The sequence below is a fragment of the Chinchilla lanigera genome, unplaced genomic scaffold (assembly GCF_000276665.1).
Source record: "Chinchilla lanigera isolate Chin_1 unplaced genomic scaffold, ChiLan1.0 scaffold00026, whole genome shotgun sequence".
In the NCBI taxonomy this organism is placed as follows: Eukaryota; Metazoa; Chordata; class Mammalia; order Rodentia; family Chinchillidae; genus Chinchilla; species Chinchilla lanigera.
In genome coordinates, this window is record NW_004955427.1 from 23505390 (window position 1) to 23525917 (window position 20528).

Genomic DNA, 20528 nt, shown 5'->3' on the forward strand with positions numbered 1-20528 from the left:
ATTTTTGGTTTTTCTCCGGTACCGGGAACCGAACTCACGACCTTGCGCTTGCCAGGCAGGCGCTTTTGCCGCTGAGCTAAATCCCCAGCCCCTCTTTTTAATTATTTTTAAAGGAAGTTTCTGTGTTATTTTTATTTCTCTCATTTTTAATTACATTTCAAGATACAAAATACAGACAAGTGAAAAGGAACAAAAATAATCCGCCCACTCAACTGTCTGACAGTTGCTAATACTCAGTGTTTATTCTTCCAGATATTTATATCTATATGGATATATTTGATAATTAGTTTTTGTTTTAATAATATATCCATGATAATACATACATATGATGATATTTCTCTTTCTTGGTGAAATCTTTAATATTACGACTATTATTCTTTTCCAGGTTCTAGTATTTAATAGGCTATTAAAACCATGTACAACTACATGTAAAGAGATGCAAAATAAGCATTGGAACATAATTCTGGGTTTGAGCCAAGTGTTGAGAATCTTTTTTCCAAGAGAAAGTGTCAGAGAATGGTGTTTTACAAGTTTCCTCCCAAGGCTTTCTGGTTCTTCAAGTGTGCATGCTACAGCACTGTGAAGACCTTCTAAGCCAGAAACCTGACTGGGACAGGAGGTAGTGATATTGGCAGTGATGGTGGGGAGAGCTTGATATTGCTAACATTTGTAGCCTTTTTTTTCTTTCTGGTCATTGTCATCCTCCTCCTTCTTTCCTTTCTTTCTAAGCATTCTTCCTCTTTCTCCTTTTCCTTTGTGCCTTTCCCATCTTCTCCAGGGAGGCCCTTCCCTAAAGTGGGTACAGGGTACAGCCCTTGACTCTGGCTCAATTGCGGTCCATTCAGGTGGGTGGTGTTTTCTAGGCCCCCCTTCCCTTTTTCCTCTGCCCCCTCCCCATGCAAGACCTTTATGAGGCAAGTACTTTCCGGCTATGGCATTCAGGGGGTGAGGGTGAGTCAGGAGTACCTGGGTGAAAGGTAGGGGCTTTTGTGAACCTGAAGATGGATGAGGCAGCGGGCATAAGCAATAAGTATAAGGAGCCAGCACCAAACAGTCCTGAATTAAAGGGTTTTGGGCAGCTATAGTATACAAAAAATAAATAAATAAACATACATCATCAACCAGAACAACTCATCAGGCAGATCTATGTCTTTTTTTCTTCTGCCAATGAGCAATTAGAGGTGTTTTCATGAACCAATTTTGTTTGGAATAAATTTTTAACAGGAGGAACACTCACTGCCAAGTTCTGACAGGAACAAATCTGAGTTTTTCCACCTGAAAAGGAAGCCAGGCTTGGGGAACAGGGAGCTAGGTTCTTATGGCCTGTTCCCAATACCCAGGGACATTCAAGCATCATCAGGATTGGTGCCTGTATTTATCTTGGGATTCACAAGACAAATGCACTGCCATGCCAAGGCACTGCCCTTTGGGTTTAAGTAGAACCTAGTGCAGCTTTCCTTCTACAATCTTAAGAGCCACTAACAGAAAATATTGGCAACTCAGCTCTAGTTACACAACTCCATGGTCTTTCACACTGTGAGCTATTTTGTACAACATAGTGTGCCTTAGCCTCAACAATGCCAAAGATGGATTGAAATAGCTCTGGTGGACTTGGGTCCATCACATGCCTAAAATTTGAAAATATCACTGAGGGAAGGAGGCAGTGAGAGAGTCTAAAAAGGAAACTCCAGATCCATGTGATGTGCATGTTCCATTTTTAATTTCCTTCTTCATGAGGCTTGGACTTTGCTTAAAATTGTGGACTCTTTAGTGCCTCAGGGATTTGGTCACATTTGAGAGATATATATATATAAAGCAGATAGGGTTATTTGATGTGGACTTTGGGTCTGATCCACATGGTATCTGTGTCACTCTGGTGAAAGTTTTAAATCTTATAAAGTTAGAAAGGTTCCAAGTTTGGTATTTACTCTAGTAAATTATGTTCTACTATGTCCTCTGGGTACCCAGCAACGTGACAACAAAAGATCTGAACATGGACAATTTTCTGGATTCTCCAGTTCCGTTCTTTGTGTCTTGCATGAAGGCCATTTGAAAGATCTACAGAATAACAGCTACAGATTCTTCCTACTCTCCTCCCTGTATAGGTACAAGATTCAGTGGGATGGATTCAAGGATTGGACTACCTACATGGGAAGGCCAGAGCTACCCCACCTACATATATAGTTACCTAACCTTGCCAAATCTCAGTTTTTGCATCTATAAAATGGAAGCAATGTCTGTTCAATCAGAGTTGAATAGGCATTAAGTAAAATCATGTATCTGACAACATTTTAAGTTAGAACACAGAGCAAATGTAAATTTTCACCATTATTATTCAGGACATATGATGATAGTGGATGAACTCATATTTGGAACACACTCAGAAAAGAGGAACTAAAGAAATAGAAGAGATTAATGAGATTGCCTCAAAGTGGGAGTTTCCCAAGAAAGAGAATGTGCTGACTGGTCGCTGAGTTTAACTGAACTCTTTACACCATGGGCTTCTTCACTGCTCACAGGCCAGATTCTGAGGCTAACTGGATTACTGAGGATTCCTTCCACATTCTAGGCTAATGATTCAGTGAGTGAGGATCTTTCTTGTTCTGGTGTTTATATAAGTTTAGGTCATTGAGACTTTGTGGGCAAAGTGGTTATGAATGGAAACACCATGATGCTTTGTATTTAGACCTCTCTGCTTATTTATAGGTCCTTCTACCGAGAGAGAACAGGGAATCCCTGCTTACAATCAATGCCCTGCTCAATAGCAGGCATTGTTGCTGCAACTCATGCCTTGGCCTTCACCGACAGTCGGGGCTACGCTGGCTCTTGCACATTTAGGGTCCTGTTAATTTATTCAAGTCCTGCTAGCCCTTGTCTCCCCACTAATTCACTCTTACTCATTTTTTCACCATTCATATAACCCATCTGCTTACTTCGCCTCATTTGGTATTGAGTTTTGGTTTGTATGGAATTCCTTATGGTCTCTGCTTTAGGCTTTCCTGACTGTGGGGATTATGGGTACAGTCCGTAGTCATGGAATGTACTCTTGGCCTATGCAAATTAGAAACACGTAAGTGCTCCATAATGAGGTGAATAATGAGGTGGATGTGGGCCTGAATCCCATGACCCTTTCCTGCCCCGTGGTCCAGTGTCCAGCTCTCTGGATTGTGACCATTTCCCTAAAGGTGTTATGTGCGGAGATGATCTCCCACAACTTCTCTGCTCTGAGGAAATGTTTCAGTGACTGAGGCTCTTCACTTGCTGTCCTAAGAAAGGGAAACAGGAAGAACATGTTGTTTGCTTCTGAAAAGTGAAGATGATGAGGTCTCAGAGGCCCAGGGTCTTGGCCAATAGTCTGTGGTGAACAGGCCTTGATGGAAGTGTGATGTCTCTTCCTTTTTAGGGCAGATTTCTGAATCCAGCTCTGCTTGAGAAGGGTGTGCAGGTAGCCTTGTTCTCAGTGTAGATCTCCTTCCTCTTATTTCTTTCTCTCCTGTCTGCCTCCTTCATGCCCTTCCCCACTGTTCCCTACCAGACAGCCACTGTTATGGGCTGTGCCACTGTGAGAATAGAGCTTGGCTCTCTGACTCTCAAACTGTGCTTCTGTGAGGACAGATCAGCCACTCCACAGCAAGCTTTCCATCACCAGCCAGACTTGAAGGAGAAGCCCCAGTACTGTTTCTCTCTTAGTCTGTTACCAAGCCCCCTATGTCTTCCTGACTTCCAGATCTCTAACTTTACCATGACAACTCTCTTCTTTAGATTACTCCCTTTGGCTTCACATTTTAGATTTTAAAGTTGCCTCAAAAAAAAAAAAAAATCCCAAAGACAAAAAATGACTTCCTTCTGAAAACTTCCTCCAGCTTCTCCATCATGCCCTGGTAACTCCTTTACCTAGCATGCCCTTGGCATTATATCATCAATTTGTACTTGCGACACATCTCATTTCTTTCATGTCCTTGGAGAATGAATTGTTCTACATAATTTAATTGTATAGAGAACCAAGACTTAACCCTAAGGACCTCCTGCTCAAAATTCAAGTTTCATTTTTACTGATGCTAAATAAAATACAGTTCTGAAATACAATTCATGATTCCCATGCCTTATTTATGGAGTGTGATTCCTCAGGGATCACAGCAGTGTTCCTTGATTTTAATGATGAGTAGAGACCCTGCTAGGTCCTGTGGCAGAAGCTAAGGTTTTCCTTTCTTCTTCAAGGTTTCCCTCTCCCCTCACCAAACTAAAGTATGGTTCTAGGACTGAGCTGCATTCAGGGGGCCAAGGTTGGGGGATGCAGCTCCTGGAGCCAAATGTGTCACTCCCTGCAAGCCCTAGAGCAGCTCTGTTTCCTATATTTCTCTTAGGTGATTATGGTGGTGATTTTAACAGTACACCTGGTGAAGGTGAGATGTGGTGAATAGACTTTCTAAAGCCACACTGAGACCGTCACTCCAGAGTGAACCAACCAGTGAGTGGAGGACAGAGCATGAGTCTTCCCGCTCTGGACCTCTCCTATTACCCCTTTTATTTTTGAATCACTCAATCTGTGTCTTGCTAATTCTTATTTAAAGGGCTATCAGAATTTCTTCATCCATAGAAGGACCCAAGACCAGACTCCTGCCTGTTGCTCTCTGCTGCTGTTGACTCTGTACCACGGGCAAGAAGGCTTTTAGTATCTGTAGGATAGTGATAGGGAGGGAACCTTTCAACTGAAACTTAGAGCCCCATTTCAGACACAGGCTTTAGGCCAAAGTCTGCCTCACTTTTAAGCATTTTCAAATTTAACAAGCCTCTTACTTCTTACTGCTGAGGAAAACACCTCAGGGTCATGAGCATATGCTGCTGGCACTGTGCCCAGGCAGAATAATTTCTAGGATTGCATAGCTGATTCCTTCTAACTCAGTCTTTTTTTGTATACATATGTCATACCAAAAGCATGTTTCTTTTAAGCTGTGATGAGCAATGTCATGAAGTCCAAACTGTGGAAGATTAAAAGTCTTCTTGGGGCTGTGGAAATTTTATGTTTTGTGATTGTGTATTTCACTGTGGTTTGTCAGGCACAAATGTCTTTAGGATCGCCTGATCTCCCAAACAAACCCCTCTCAAAGATAAATATATTTGTAATGACATTTCTTTATTTCTCTTACTCATCTGTTGATTGAAAAAAAAATATTGAATCCTTACCTTTCTCCTTTAAAATTTATTTTGTATTTTTCAAGTTTTGAAGAAATTTCCTTTTTCTTGTAGCACCAAGTAGAACATTGCAAAGACCTGCCAGTAAAAAGACTACTGATCCCTTTATGTGTACTCCCTACCCTCCCTTCTAAGACAATCACACATTTCTAATTACAAATAAAAAATAAGCAAACAAATACAAAATCTTCAGTTTACTTTTAGAGCGGTTTCTAAAGAAATCCATACATATAATTTTATATTTTAAGTGATTTTTCCATTTTTTCTGATAACAAATTAATACATGTTCACCATAGGATAATTGGAAAACAAAGAAATAGTGAAGAACATTCATCTTTAGTGTCACTAAGAGATAACCACAATTAATACTTACTGACAAATTCCCATTCAGCACAGCAGATACCAAGAATGTTTTGCTTGAGATCAAACCCATGTGATTTCTGTTTGCCACTATGAGAGCTTATGCAAATTCTTTTACTTTCCTAAGCTTCAATTTCCTATCTGTAACGTGCTGTAATAACATAATTTATCACACATAAAACACTTATAAGTTTATCCCAACTGACAGCTATCATTATTAGTAATTGTTTTTTAATAGATAATAAAATTAGAGCTATGCTTTCCTGATTTCTTTATTCCATGTTATGTCAGGAACATTTCTTCAAGTCACCATTCTTCAAAAACATAATTGTGTCGACTCCATGATGCTGTAGCACATGGTTGGTGCCACAGTGATGCTCTAGCATGTGAATGGCACTGTTCATTCAAAGATTGTAGCCATTTTAAGATTGGATCTCTCTCAACTCAGAATTTTACACCAGGGTTTGGACTCTGTCCTTATTGAGTGATTTAACACATTCATGACAGGGTTGTATTCTATATGTCTCACTGGCAGGGAGCTCTGAACCACTGGTAGCACATGCATGACTGTTCCATCAGATGGCTTGTACCATTTGATAGGACTCTGCCCTACATTTGCTTCCCAGGGCTTTCATAGGAAAGTACTATATAGGCTAGATGGAGTAAAACAATAGAAAAGTCTTCTCATGGGGCTGGGGATTTAGCTCAGCGGCAAAGCGCCTGCCTGGCAAGCGCAAGGTCGTGAGTTTGGTTCCTGGTACCGGAGAAAAACCAAAAAAAAAAAAAAAAAAAAAAAAAAAGAAAAGTCTTCTCACAGTTCTGGAGGTTAGAAATCCAAGATCAAAATGTTAGCAAGGTTCATTCCTTCTATGGGCTCTGAGGGAGTCTCCCATCCAAGTAATAACCAGGCCTGGCCCTGCTTAGCTTCCAAGATCAGGTATGTTCAGGGAGATATGGCCATAGACTGTGAGGGAGAGTATATTTCAGACTTTCTCCTAACTTCTAGTGGTTTACTGGCAGCTTTGGCTTTCCTTGGTTTGCAGCTACATTTCTCTAGTCTTGGCTCTCATGCCACATGGCTATTTAAAATGTCCATTCTTCACATGACCATCTTCTTTTATGAACATCAGTCAGATTGCATAATGGGCTACTCTTCTCCAGTTTGATCTCATCTCAACTAATTACATCTGCAATGCCATTATTTTCAAATAAGGTTACATTCTTAGGTACTGAGAGAGTGTTAACCTATCTTTTTTGAAAGACAGAATCAACCCATAAGAGCCCCTGCAAATTACCAAGCCCAAAATGTGAATAGTATTACTGCTGAGAAATTCTTCTATATAATCTGTAGATCAACCAGGGAGATTAGCTTAGGTAACTAACCAGGGAGATTAGCTAATGTAAAAATGGGGACAGGTGGTGCTCTGGCCTGAACATTTGTCTCCCCTAGATTTGTGTATTAGAGACTAATCCCCAATGTGATTATATTAGGAAGTGGGGTTGGGGAGGTGATCAGGTCCCATGAATGAGATTATACACTAGAGAGTTAGCTAGACCCCCCGCTTCCATAATAGGAGACCACAACGAGGTGGTGCCATCTATGAACCCAAAAGCAGACGCTTAACAGACACCAAATCTGGTGGCACCTTGATCTTGGAGTTCTAAATCTCCAGAACTATAAGCAGTACTGTGGTGGAGTAACTAATGATCACCTTGCAACACCCAGCTGAACTGAATCAGCATGTTTCTGGGTGCAGAAGGCCTACCTGAGGGCCTTTGTTGTCAATAGCATAAAAAGGAGAACTGGAGGGGAAGATGGTGTGCTGTTGATCCTCCTGGAGAAGTTTGTCGTGCTGGTTTTCCTGATATGAACTCAGCTGTTATCATCATTGGAAGATCTCTGGTCCTTGATGTAGCTGAGGATGGGTGTGGTTCTCTTTGGGGAACTCTGGTCTTTACTTTGAGTGTTGCTTCCTGGCTCCAATGCAGATGCCTCAGCCTGCTGGCACAGATCCTTTATCCCACTGGCGCAGACTTTCTAGCTTCCACCACTGACCTTCGGCCTTCCCAGGGCAGATATTTGATACAGACCTTCATGAGACACTTGTGGGCTCTAGGCCTCCAGCTGAACTCAGGGAGGACATTGCCATGGGCCCTAGGTCTACAGCTGGACTCATAGAGGACATTGCTGTGGGATCCAGGCCCTCAGCTGGATCCTTTGGGTATCTATGCATGGACAGATTGCTTGCACATTTCTGCATTTGACTTTTTGGGTGAATATTATAAAATAATCCTATAAATTATGTGTCCTGTATTAAATGTATTCTATTGTAAACCCTGAGTACAACAAATACTTTTTTATGTTATTTAAAAAAATACCCAGTCTAAGGTATTTTGTTAGAGCAGCATGAGTGGCTGAGACAGGTGGAAAGAGTTCAGAGTCCTGAAAGGGGGAAAGTAGATAGGAGTACCACCTGAGATGGTCAGTGGTCCTGGGTTAGAGGCCGTGGGTTCCCTACACATCTATAAAATATGCCCAGGCCTGGACCCAGTGGACTGTTTGTATCTGAAAAGTGGCACAGGGGCTTGAAGTATTACTGTGCCAACTGAGGGAGAAGCAGAAGGGTGAGACCAACCCTCTGCTTTGGTCACTTTATCATCTGACTCCTATTTCCCTGACCAGGCACAGCCGTTTTCTCTTTTAGGAGTGGAGCAAAAGAGAAAAATAAAGCTACAGCCTCCACCATTTTCAGCAGTATTTTCAAGCCAACTGTCTTGTCTCCCAAACCCTGCCTTCTTCCTCTCCCACCCACTGCCTCCCACAGACAGCCAAACTTAGAATAGGAAAACAGGAAAAACAGCAACACCACAAAGTTACATCTTTCAGGAGAGAATATTGTTTTGGATATGCCCTCCTCCTCAGATTGCCAAACCCTGCAGGCAGGTGGCCTTCTGTTCCATGGGGATGTAGCTCACCAACTTACTTCTCCAGCTTCAAGAATTCTGTGCAAGAACAGATTCCTATAGGGCCAGGGACACTGTGTATTCTATGTATCCACTTCTGAATACTCATGTCTGTCTTCTTGTAACATATTTTTGTCCATAGTCTCCTAGTGTTTACTTTCATAATTTTGCCAATTCGAATAGAAGAGGGAAAGGATGGAGAGGGGAAGGGTATCAGAGAAGTAGAGATTTTGTTATCCAATTCCAGGAGTGGTGAGTTGCTTCCCAGCAGCAATGCAGATGCCAGCTGGCTACATCTAGGGCCTGTTCAGTGGGAAAAGAATAAGGCATTTCCCTCTGTGATTTTCAGAGCGTTTTCTCTGCATAGCATGCTCCTGGTTTTGAGCCACTAGTTACTCAGTTTTCTTTGCTTTCTATTCTTCTCTTTGGTTTGTCCCCTGAAACAGCTCTGGACCAATTTATTTGTGTTCCAGTTGCAGTACCAGCCCAGGTTCTCTGAGAACCACCTTTCTTCAGTTCTGCATCTGCCTTCTATTGCTTTCTCTGTGCCTTCCAAGGGTAGGTGGGAGAGGTCAGGCAAAAGTCCTTCCCTGCATAGTTTCTCACTCTGTTGAGAGTGACTGTTGTTTTCTGGAATCTGGGCTTATCTTTTCTTGCAGGCTGGGCCTGATAATTCCTGTTCCATCATACCTTATTAGCCATATTGGCAAACTCTGGGATGGGTCACACCTTTTGATCCAGATGCAAGGTGTTTCACTGTTATGATTATCATAGTAAATAGCTAAAATGCTAACAATTATCTCTCTTTATTTCTTTGGCTTCCTTGCCTGAAGGTGACTAGATATTCTACAGCCAAAAAGAAACACCTTTAAAGCATAATATGTAAGTGAAGAGGGTTGCTGAGAGTTAGAAAGAAAGAAAAGAAATCACTAAAAGACAGAATTGAAGCCAGATCTGGTGGCACATGCTGTAATCCCAACACTCTGGGTTACTGAAGCAGGAGAATCGTAAACTCAAGCCTGGCCTAGGCAGTTTGGCAGTGAATTAGCAAGACTTTGTCTCAAAATTAAAAATAAAAGGCATTGAAGTTATAGCACAGTGTAAATATCCTGGATTTAATCCCCAGTCCCAAGAGAGCAAAAGAGAGAACAGGGCTAGGATGTAGCTCAGTGATAGAGTCTTTAGCTAGCATTTATAAAGCCTGAGAATTAATCTCAAGAGAGTTGGGGGTGGGGGGAGCGAGAGACAGCCAGAGAAAGGAGACCACCCTAGTGAAGAACAGCTATTATTCTTCCCTCAAATCTTACAAGCCTAAATATATTCTTAAACACACAAAATTAGTCTATGGTTTGTCCACTCCAAATGCTTGTCCACTCCAAAATTCATGTTAAATGTAAATTCAGTTTCCATTGTAATAGCATTAAATAATGGGACATTTAAGAGGTGATTGGAATACTGTATAAGGCTTTACCCTCATGGATGGGATTGATGTCAATATCAAAGGGCAAGGATCTCTCTTGGTCCTTCTACTTTCTGCCATGGGATGATACAACAGGAAGGCCCTCATCAGATGCCATCTCCCCAAATCTTGGACTTTACAGCCTCCAGAAATGTGACCCAGAATGTTTTAGTTCATTATAAATTACCTAGTCGTGGGTATTTCTGTTATAGTAGCAAAGACAGACTAAGACAGTTTATAGGACGATAAAACTTTTTTAAAATTTAAAACTCTGAAAACATGCCATTTGTAGGAAAAGGTGCATTTTAGATATAAAGAGGAAAACATTCTCCAGTGAGTAGAGACATGCATGAGAACAGAAAGGGTGATGATTTTATAGACAAATGTGATAAAGTTGGCATTTGGGTTCCCAAGGATCACTATTTGTGTTGGGAGGTATTTGCATCTGCCATGTGATATTTTTGTTATCAATCCCAATTACAGATATTTACAGAATCTCCAGCTACAGCTGTATCTCGCTAAAATTCCTCATTAGATATCCTGTGTTTGTACATATGAGTTGCCCTAATAGAAGCAACTACTGTTAATTCTGCTATTCAGGGCACATAGGAAGATGGTGTCCTTCCAGCAGTTGTGATATGGTGTGTCTGTTCATCACTGGTATCCAGGAGTAGTTTCCTCCTTTCCTTCCTCTGCTCGCCACCGTAAACCACTTTTCCATTATCAGAGCCCATTCCTTCCTCCCCAGCAAGAGCCAGTGGGTGTAAGAGACCTGTGTACTTGGTGACCATAGGTGAAAGCTAAGAAATATGTCCCTATATCAGTGATGGTGAACCTTTTAGAACTTTCAGTGATACAAACAGCCCCCTGTGGCACTTGTGTCATAGGTTTGCTACCACTGTCCTATATTATCCTTGTTGATTCTAGATGAGGTGCTATATCTATACTATATTTTAAGCATATTATATGCTCAGCTGAGTTTATTTTGTCACAGTAACCTCATTCACATTTACATAGCAAACATTTTTCCAGTGTTAAATGGAACTGGGAAATGTGGCTTACAATAAAATGTTCAGATCACTGTCTTTTTTAAAAATTTTTTTAAACAGGATCTGGCTATATAGTTTAGGCTGTCCTTGAACTTTCAGTGATCCTCCTGCCTCAGCTTCCCAAGTGCTGGGATTACAGGTGTGCACCACCACACCCAGCCCACTGTTCTTAAACTGAAGAGTGCCTGCATTATAAGGGCAACATCCACTATGAAGCTCCCTTGTGACAAGTGGCTGCACCAAGAGTATTTAGGAGAGCACTGTGCTCAGTAGGTACGTTGATGAATAGTTGAGAAAGAAAAGATGAGTGAATAGGGCCTTTTCTGCAAGAAGAAGATACTTCTTTCTGGAAAACAACTTATATATATTCAAAGTATACAACAAAAAGTGGCTATAAGTGACCAATTACATTGTCATAATTTTTAAATCAAAGGCATACAAGTAAGTGTATTGCAAAATATTAGAGATTTTTCTGCATTCTGGGAGAGCATGTGGCTCAAGAAAAAGTACTTTGAGGTTATAGAGAAGCCTAGCTAACCATTTTCTAGTTAGGTAATATTCTTTAAATAAGTTAATTTAACTCTCTGAGCCTCAGTTTTCTCATTTGTAAGATGAAATTAATTATACCTATTTCGTGATTGACCCCAAAGCTTGGAAATAATGTAGACAAAAAGCCTAGTGTCCTGTAGACACCTAATTAATTGATACTGCCTTCTTTGACATGTGTTAGTTTCCAGTAATTTGGTGATTTCCCAGAGATATTTCTAGCATTGATTTTGAATTTAATCATATTATAGTCAGAAAAAGTAGTTTGTTTGACTTCATTCCTGTCAATTTGCCATTATGGCCCAAAATATGGTTTATTTTGGTAAATGTCCTCTGAGCCCTTGAAAAGAAATAGCTTTCTGCCAGGGATATAGCTCAGTGGCACAGCACCTGCCTGGCAAGCATGAGGTCATGAGTTTGATTCCTGGTACCAAGAAATAGCTTTCTGCTGTTGTTGAGTGGAGTTTTCTATGAGTGTCAATTATCTCCAGTTGGTTGAGACTGTTCAAATCTATATCCTTACTACTTTCTATGTACTTGTTCTATTAATTGTTGAGAGAGGTCACTAAAACCACTGGCTGTAATCATGGATTTATCTTTTGCTCCCTGCAGGCTTATCAGTTTTTGCTCCACAGATTATGAACTTCTGTTATTAGTCACATGAACATTTGGGGTATATCCTCTTGATGAATTGACCCCTTGAACATTAAAGAATGATTCTCCTTTTCCCTGCTAATGTTATTTGCTCCCAAATCTGTTATGTCTGAGATTAATGTAGCTATCTAACTTTATTTTGATTAGTTTTATCATGCTCTTTTTCTGTCCTTTACTTTAAACCTACTTATATCTTTACATTCAAAGTAAAGTGTGTCCTCATAGGCACCATAGAGCTGGGACCTGATTTTTTTCCAGTCTGATAATCTAAACTTTCTGTTGTTTTTTGACAAGTTATATTTAATGTGATTATTGATATTGTTAGGTTTAAATCTCTCATCTTGTTGCTTTTTCCATTTGTTTCATCTGTTCTTTGTTCTTCTCCTTGTTTCTGCCTTTTCTAGATTAATTGAGTATACTTTTATGATTTCATTTGATATCCTTAGTTTGCTTATTAGCTATAACTCTTTGTTATTTTAATTGTTGCTTGAGAGTCATAGTATTTTAACTTATCATAATTATCTATAACTGATACCATTTTACATATAGAATGAGAACCTTCCAATGGTATACTTCATAGAATTCTAGTTTGAGAGGTTTATTTCTTTAATTACTTTAAAGAGATTTCTCCTAATACCAAAATACCTTATATGCGCATGTGAAAATAAAATTTTAAAAATAAATACTATTTAAAAATTTTAAATTAGAAGCAATAAGTATAACAAGAAAGCATATGTTCTTTAAATAGAAATATCAAGATTGTATTGAAAGATTAAAGAGCTACATAAATTGAAATTTATATCATATTTATAACAGAAATATTAAAAATTATAAAGATGTCAACTCTATTCAACTAATGTAGCAAGAATTATATGAAGGGTCACATCATGCTTGTTTTGAGAGTTATATCATTCTGCCTTTGGCAGATGATATAACTCTAGAGGGTGAGGCAGGAGGATCATGGTGAGTTCAAGGCCAGCCTGGGCTTTGTAGTTAAATGCAAGGCCAGCCTGACCTACATAGTGAGACTGTCTCGAAAAACAAACAAATACTAAAAATGATACAAACATATTCTGTGCTCTTAATGAGACTATTTTGATTGTGAGTAAAAAATAAATCAACTCAGGTTAACATAAGCAATAGAGGGAATGGTCTGGTAGCCATTAAAAAAAGGTGCTGCTCCACTGTTTTTATGTTTTGTTTTGTTTTTTGGTTACAGTCCTTCTGATAAGAAAAGTCTGCCATTACCCTTATCTTTATTCCTCTGTATGTAGCATGTCTTTTTTTTTTTCTCTCTGGTTGTTTTTCTTATCATTGCTTGGGATCAAACATCAAACCCATGGGTAGGTAAGTGCTCTACTACCAAGCTATATCCTTCCTCTGCCTATTTTTAAGATTTTCTTTTTTGTATTTCTTTTTCTCTGCACTTGATTTGGTTTTTATGTGCCTTGGTGTAATTTTCTTTATGTTTCTTTGTTGAGTTTCTTAGATCTGTAGATTTATAGTTTTTGTTAAATTTGGAGACTTTTTACCCATTATTTCTTAAAATAACTTTTACATTCCTCTCCCTTCCCTAGGGATTTTGATTACATGGACATTGGTTTACTTAAAATTGTTACATAGCTTACCAGTGGTTTAATTTTTAAAATTCTTTATTCTTTCAGCATTTCAGTTTAATTTCTATTGTTGTTTTCAAGCTTGGTAACTTTTTCTTCTATAATGTCTAACCTGCCGTTAACATAGTTCACTATATCATCTTCAAAAATGCAAACTTGGGGTTGGGGATTTAGCTCAGCGGCAAAAGCGCCTGCCTGGCAAGCGCAAGGTCGTGAGTTCGGTTCCCGGTACTGGAGAAAAACCCAAAAAAAAAAAAAAAGAAATGCAAACTTTTGCCAGGTGTGTTGGCACATGCCTATAATCCCAATACTCGAGAGGCTGAGGCAAGAGGATCGCTGTGAGTTTGAGGCCAGGCTGAGCTATATAAGCGATTTGAAGGCCAGCCTGCACTACACGGTGAGACCCTGTCTCAAAAACTAAACAAAAGTGCAAATTTCTTTTCAAAATATATTTTCCTCTACTGTTTGGACATATAAAACACAGATGTAGTGACCATTTTTAAATCCTTGTCTGCTATTTTTAACATATATGTCAATTCTGGTTCAATTTTAGTTGATTGAATTTTCCCTTCAGCATAGGTTATATTTGGGGGGGTTGTATATTTGATAACTTTTATTAGATACGACATTGTGAATTTTATTTTTACAAAATTTTAGTTGTTACATACTTCTGTATTTTTATAAGTATTCTTAAGCTTTTTGGGACACAGTTAAGTTTTTGGGAAAAGTTTGATGCTTTTAGGTCTTTACTTAAAATTTGTTAGGCAAGACCAGAACAGTGCTTAGCTTAAGGCAGTGAGGGTGAACCTTTCAGAGCTTTCAGTGATTAAAAATAAACAAACAAACACATACCAGCAGTGTAGCACACATACCGTACATTCACTACCACTGGCCTAGGGATATTATTTACCACTGCCTCTGATTACTCTACCCAATATCCCATGAATCATGAGTTTCTCAGGATGACTGGTGGGAACAGGTACTATTGCTACCCTTGTGTGAGTGTCACATACTATTATCTCTAACCCTTTTAGGTGGCTCCTTCTCCAGTCTCAGTTTTCTCACAAATAGGTGGATCTTCTCCAGATCTGTCCCAGAGAGGGTAAGGGAGGGATGTGAAAGAGATTTCATTTGCTCACAATAAATTACTCTTCAGATGTAAAGTTTTGAACATTATCTTGACTGGTACACTTCATTCACATCAAGAACCAGAGATAAGTCTGCCCTCTCGTGATGCCCAGGCCTCCTTATCTCCCTTTCCATGTGTTACCTTTCCCTGAAATCCATTACATATGCTTCTGTTCTTGTCTCCTCACCTTGTGTTGGTTCCAGCCAGGCTGGCCTTCACAAATAAACACTGTAAGGGAGGTCTTTCCTGGTCCTCCATCAGCCTGCCCTTCAGTCTACACTGCTTGTTTTGAATAAGAAAGGTGACTTATAGGCCTCATCTCTTCTCATCTTCAGGCCATGGAGGTAACTTGTTACTGAGGAAACTGACTTTTGACTCAAGAGTTGCTTTATTCACTTTCTGTCCCACATCTTACTTTTAAAAACCCTATTTCCTGCAGGTAGAATTCTTATATTTTAGACTAATTTTCCTACAATGCTTTGTTTTCTCCCTAGGGAGAAAACAAAAAAGTAATGGGCCAAGAGTGCAGTAGGGGATTGAAGTTAGACTTCAAAGCTAAATTATTTAGGGTAATCACCTGGTTGATACAGGGATAGAGAGCTTGGGGAGGGAATAGTAGAAAGTACAGCTATCTCTGTGGCCAAAATTTCTGACCCAGGGGCCCTGGTAACCACAATTCCTGTCTGAAAGTCCCAGAGGCTGAGGGCTTAGTTCTCAAAACCAATTTTTGGAATGATTTAGGAAATATTGATAGGGTGTCAAATCCAAGGCAGAGGCCGGAAAGCTGGGAAACCAGCGAATACCTAAGAGCTATACTCAGAATGAGGCCAACACTGGTACTCAGGCAGTAGCTATTGTTTATTTGGTGAGCATAAGTCTGTCGTAATCCTTGCCCCAGTTTGGGAGCACTGACAGGGCTCAGTACACCCTTTTGGTAATATTTTAGTTGATATTCTCTAAACACAGTCTTATTTTAAGGTTGTGCCAGGACATAAAGGAAACCAAACAGGAATTCACAATTGCATATGCATTCTTCATGTAGAGTCTTATACCAAATAATTGATGAGGATCAAGTGTTGAATCAATGTATCATTTATGAATTCATTGACTAAATATTTATGGAGCACTTGCTTGGTCCTAGACACTAAGGAAAAGAGATGACAGACACTGTCTGCCCCTAGGCAGATGAAAGTCAAGTTTTGCATTAGGATATAACAAGTACCTAGGAAGGAATCACTCTTCAAGCCCAAAGAAGGGTGCCTAAGCCAGGTTTGGGGCAGAGAGGGTTGGAGAACAGACTTCATAGAGGAAGTGATGCCCAGGCTGAGTCTTAAAAGGCAAAGAAGAGTTGATCAAGTAGAAAAGTAAAGGAAAGGGCCTCCCATGCAGAAGGAGGAGTGTATGCAAAGGCATGTGGGCAGAAGTCATTGTATGAGTGTCTGGCAGTTTAACAGGCTGATTCCAGTGAGGGAGGTGTGAGTTGAAGCTGAAGGGAGATAGGGAGATGTCAGATAAAGAAGGGCCCTGCATGCCATGCTAAGGCATTTTACCCAAAGGCATGGAAAACCACCAAACAGTTTTAAGTAGCAGCAAGATGTAACTGGATCAAGATTTTTAGAACCTCTTTCTGGTAGTATTTGGGAGGAGGCTGGGCACAGATGGAGGAGGGAGTCCAGCTTTTGGTGCAGAACCTGTTGCCCTCTCACCTGTCTGTATTGTCTCCTTCTCCATATAAATCTGTCCCCCAGCTCTTCCCTGCTTTGCAGAGTCTAATTTCCTGCCACTCTCCAATTTTAGTCAGATTGACTCAATTTACCAATCATGCTATGCTCATTCCCACTTCTGACCTTGTTCATTGAACAAACACGTACTGAGTGCCTGCTGTATACCAGCCACATGGCCTTGCACAGGATGTCAGAGATGAATAAGACATGGAACCCTGCTTTAAGGAGCTCAGAGACCATTAGGGAGACAGCATGGAGACACGTGGTGTCATGGAGCATGGTAACGGATGTGGTGTGGGATAAACATAGAGTAGCCTAGGCACAAGAGTTCTGCCTATGAGCCACTACCTCTTCTCTGCTAAGTCCTACCTATCCTCAGGCCTCTGCCTATGCTCTGGCTAGAGCAGGGGAGTATAATGGTTTGAGCTTGACAAGGCTTTAATCCTGATGCCCTCATTTTATAGTGACCTTGACTAGAAGTTTCTTCTCCTTTAAAATGAGTCTGATGGCTGTATCAATTTCATAGGGTTCTTGTGAGGATTAAAGGTGATAAAACACGTAAAAGTCTTTAGGATGCTTTTCAGCATGTGAAAAATATTCAGTAAATATTAGCTACTATTATTCCCAGTTTTTACTCATTTTCTTTTGAGCATAATATCATATAAAGAAAATTTAGCTGCTAGTTATCTGTTATTATATTGCTTGTCCCATTTTATGGGCTGTCATGTTGTTTCTCCCAAGGCTAATTTTATACTCCTTGAGACAGAATACATTTTTATATGCATCTCTACTTGTGAGCCACTGACAATGTGAGATTTCTGTTAGGTTGATCAGCCACCCCAATTTTCTCAAGACCAAGAGGATTTCTGGGACAGAGGACTTTCTGTGGTAAACCCAGAAATGTTCTGGACAAACTGGAATGAGTTGGTCACCTTACATGCAATAGGCACTTCAGTTTTACGTTTTATTTATCCTTTATTGGTCTTAAGTTGAACTCACAAACCAGCTTATTTTCTGAGCTGTGTGGCAAATTTATATCTATTGTCTAGAAAATAAAAAGTTGTAACCCTAGGTTTCTTGAGAGATTCCTGAGGTTTCCTGGGATTTAAGTTAGAGTTGAGGAATCCTGAAAAACAATCTCATGGAACATGGACCTATTTAGTAGAGATTGTAACCAACTCCACAGTTGTCTTTTTAAACTTGGCCCGTAGGCCCAGCAGTCTTCCCTCCCTGTCATTCCTTATCTCTCCATATGATTTCCTCATAACTCTAAGTGGATTCTTTTAGTTATTTTCTGGACTTGACATTCTTTAACTAGTAGAAAAAATCTCTTTCTCTACACGAGGCTGCTCCATTTTTTCCATGAATTTCCCAGTTGGAGCCAAATGGTTTCTCCTCCTTTTCAGCTCTGTCTCATCAGAATTGGGATAGTATATGCCTTGGTAGTTGATTATCAGGTAACATTCCTTCAGGATCCTTTGGGCCTCCCTGGGAATTCCTGAAAGCCAAGACAAGCCTTTGCTGATGGCCTGCCCAGCTTCACACTCTGTGTCTGTACAGCCCAGAGGCTAGGCCAGCAGCCTTTGGAAAGGTCAATCCCAGTGTGTTAGTTCCCTAGGGCTACATGACAAAGCCCCACAGTCTATGTGACATAAACAACAGGAATTTATTTTCCTGTAGTTGTAGAGAAAAGAAGTCCAAGACCAAGGTGTGGGCAGGTGTTGCTTCTTTCCAAGGAGTATGAGGGAGAAATCTCCATGCTCTTCTCTCATGCTGCTAGTGCATTGCTGACAGACTTTGACCTTCTGGGAGACATCCCCAGGCTCTGCCTTCATCTTTGAGTGATGTTTTCCCCATGCGAAAGTCTCTGCATAGTATTCTTTAATAAGGACACCAGGCACATTGGATGAGGGGCTTACTTTCTTCCAGATGACTTAATTTCAGTGTAACTTAACTGCATCTGAAGTGATCATATCTCAGTAAAGCCACATACTGCGATACTGGGAGTCAGGAGGTTAACATGAATGGGGAGATGTACGCAACTCATCCCATAACATCCAGATCTTCAACTGATTCCAAAATATTCCACAAAGATGTGGAAGCCATGTCTCCACTGGCAAAGCAAAGTCTCACAGCCATTGTTCATAAACCCAGATCAGTTCCTTGTTCACTCGGTGTTTGACACTGACAACCTCTTTTTCCAGATTCACATTGTCTGCAGTAAGCACCCATCTCCCAGTCTGCGGAGCAGTGTGCTAACTGGAGGGATGCTGAGAAACACGTGCTCACCTGAGTTGTCAGTTCCCTTCAGGATGTGTTAGATTAAAAAAAAAAAAAAAAAAAAAAGCCTGCTAAGAAGTTACGTACATGGCTATTATGTGATAACTAGTATGCTGACTTCTAAGGAATAATGCAAGTCAGTTGCCTTTTAAAATGGCTTGGAGAATACCATGGTGTGTACAGATAGGGTTTGAGGAAGTTGTGTGTGTGTGTACATATGTGTGTTCATGTAATGCCATAGCATCATAAGCAAAATCACCAGACTTCCCTCAGCCTCCAGCTTCTTGCACACATTCAGCCTTAACTGGGCACGGGGAATGACCTGCATGTACTCCCTGGCTGTGGCCACCTTCTCCTATCAGCTGCTTAGAGTTGCTACCTTTTCCCCTCCAAAGAGATAGCTCTGTTCCAAGAAAGATAAACACCCGCAGTTGCAGGACTCTGGGGAAAAGGCAAAGCAAGCAAGTTAGTGTTTCCGTGGTGTTCTTGTTAGACACACACTCCATCGTTGTGGATGTGCTATTTCCAACTCAGGCAGTTACAAGCCTGAGATGGAAGGGCAAGGATGGGACTTCCTGAGGGTAGGGAATAAGGAACCAGCTAAAGGGGCATGGAAGTTCTCGCAGGTCTTCCTGCCTCCTTCCAGGGGCGCTGCACTTCTGAGAAACCCCAGAGGCAAGCGAAGCTCATAACTAGTGCCCGTGTGCACGAGCAGCCTGGCTGCTCGCTTGCTGCGAGGCGGAGAGCCAGATCCGTGCACAGCACCACGGTGCCAGATCCGAAAGCTGACAGCTCTGTGCCTCCACCCCTCCGCCCCTCCACTCCAGCTCGTGTGGGGAGCCTCAGGGTGGGCTGCAGGAAGGCGCGAAGCGCACTTCCTGACTGCAAGTTGACTTTGCCTCACTGTTGTTGCTGGCAGAATACGTACACCAATGCGGACAAACTCCTAGAAGCAGCGGAGCAGTTGGCTCAGACGGGGGAATGTGACCCAGAAGAGATCTACAAGGCAGCTCGACACCTGGAGGTGCGCATCCAGGACTTCGTGCGCAGGGTGGAGCAACGAAAGCTTCTCCTAGACATGTCCGTCTCCTTCCACACACACACCAAAGAGGTAAGGGGAGAGAGGGCAGCTTCCTAGTAAAGTGATCCGAGATCCCAGCAGGGTTCTGGGGCCTGGGAGTTAGTCTTCCCAGATATTGGTGAAATTATCAGTTTGCTCCTGATAACCTATGTTTAGGACTCTATTAAACGGAGCAAAATTTCATCCCCTCATCTCTAGAAAGACAGGAGAATTTGGAAACAGGCAGTTTCTGGGATCTGCTGGAGCAGTTAGTATGCAGTGGGAGAAATTCGGGACTCCCTGGTATAGAAATAATTGCTACAAGAGAGAATGTAAGAGGACTGCATAGCACTCCCCATTTCTCCTGGTTGCTCCTGAGGGTCAGAAATCAATTCCACAGCACTTTGGTCAGGGACCTTTGCTACCAACAAGGCGCATACAGAGTTCCTAAGTGTTTTGTGTGATTTTACTTCATTGATTTTTAAACAGGAATT

General features: G+C 40.9%; 1 protein-coding gene across 10 annotated transcripts in view; it reads left to right on the forward strand.

Annotated features, from left to right (window-relative positions):
• The window catches only part of Kalrn (kalirin, RhoGEF kinase), a 638378-nt gene that overhangs the window by 320639 nt on the left and 297211 nt on the right, over window positions 1-20528 (forward strand). For all 10 annotated transcript variants that reach the window (XM_013515182.1, XM_005386537.1, XM_005386534.1 and 7 more), the window contains exon 11: window positions 19894-20085. In XM_013515182.1, coding sequence (XP_013370636.1) covers window positions 19894-20085 — 192 coding nt within the window. The remainder of the gene's footprint in view (window positions 1-19893; window positions 20086-20528) is intronic.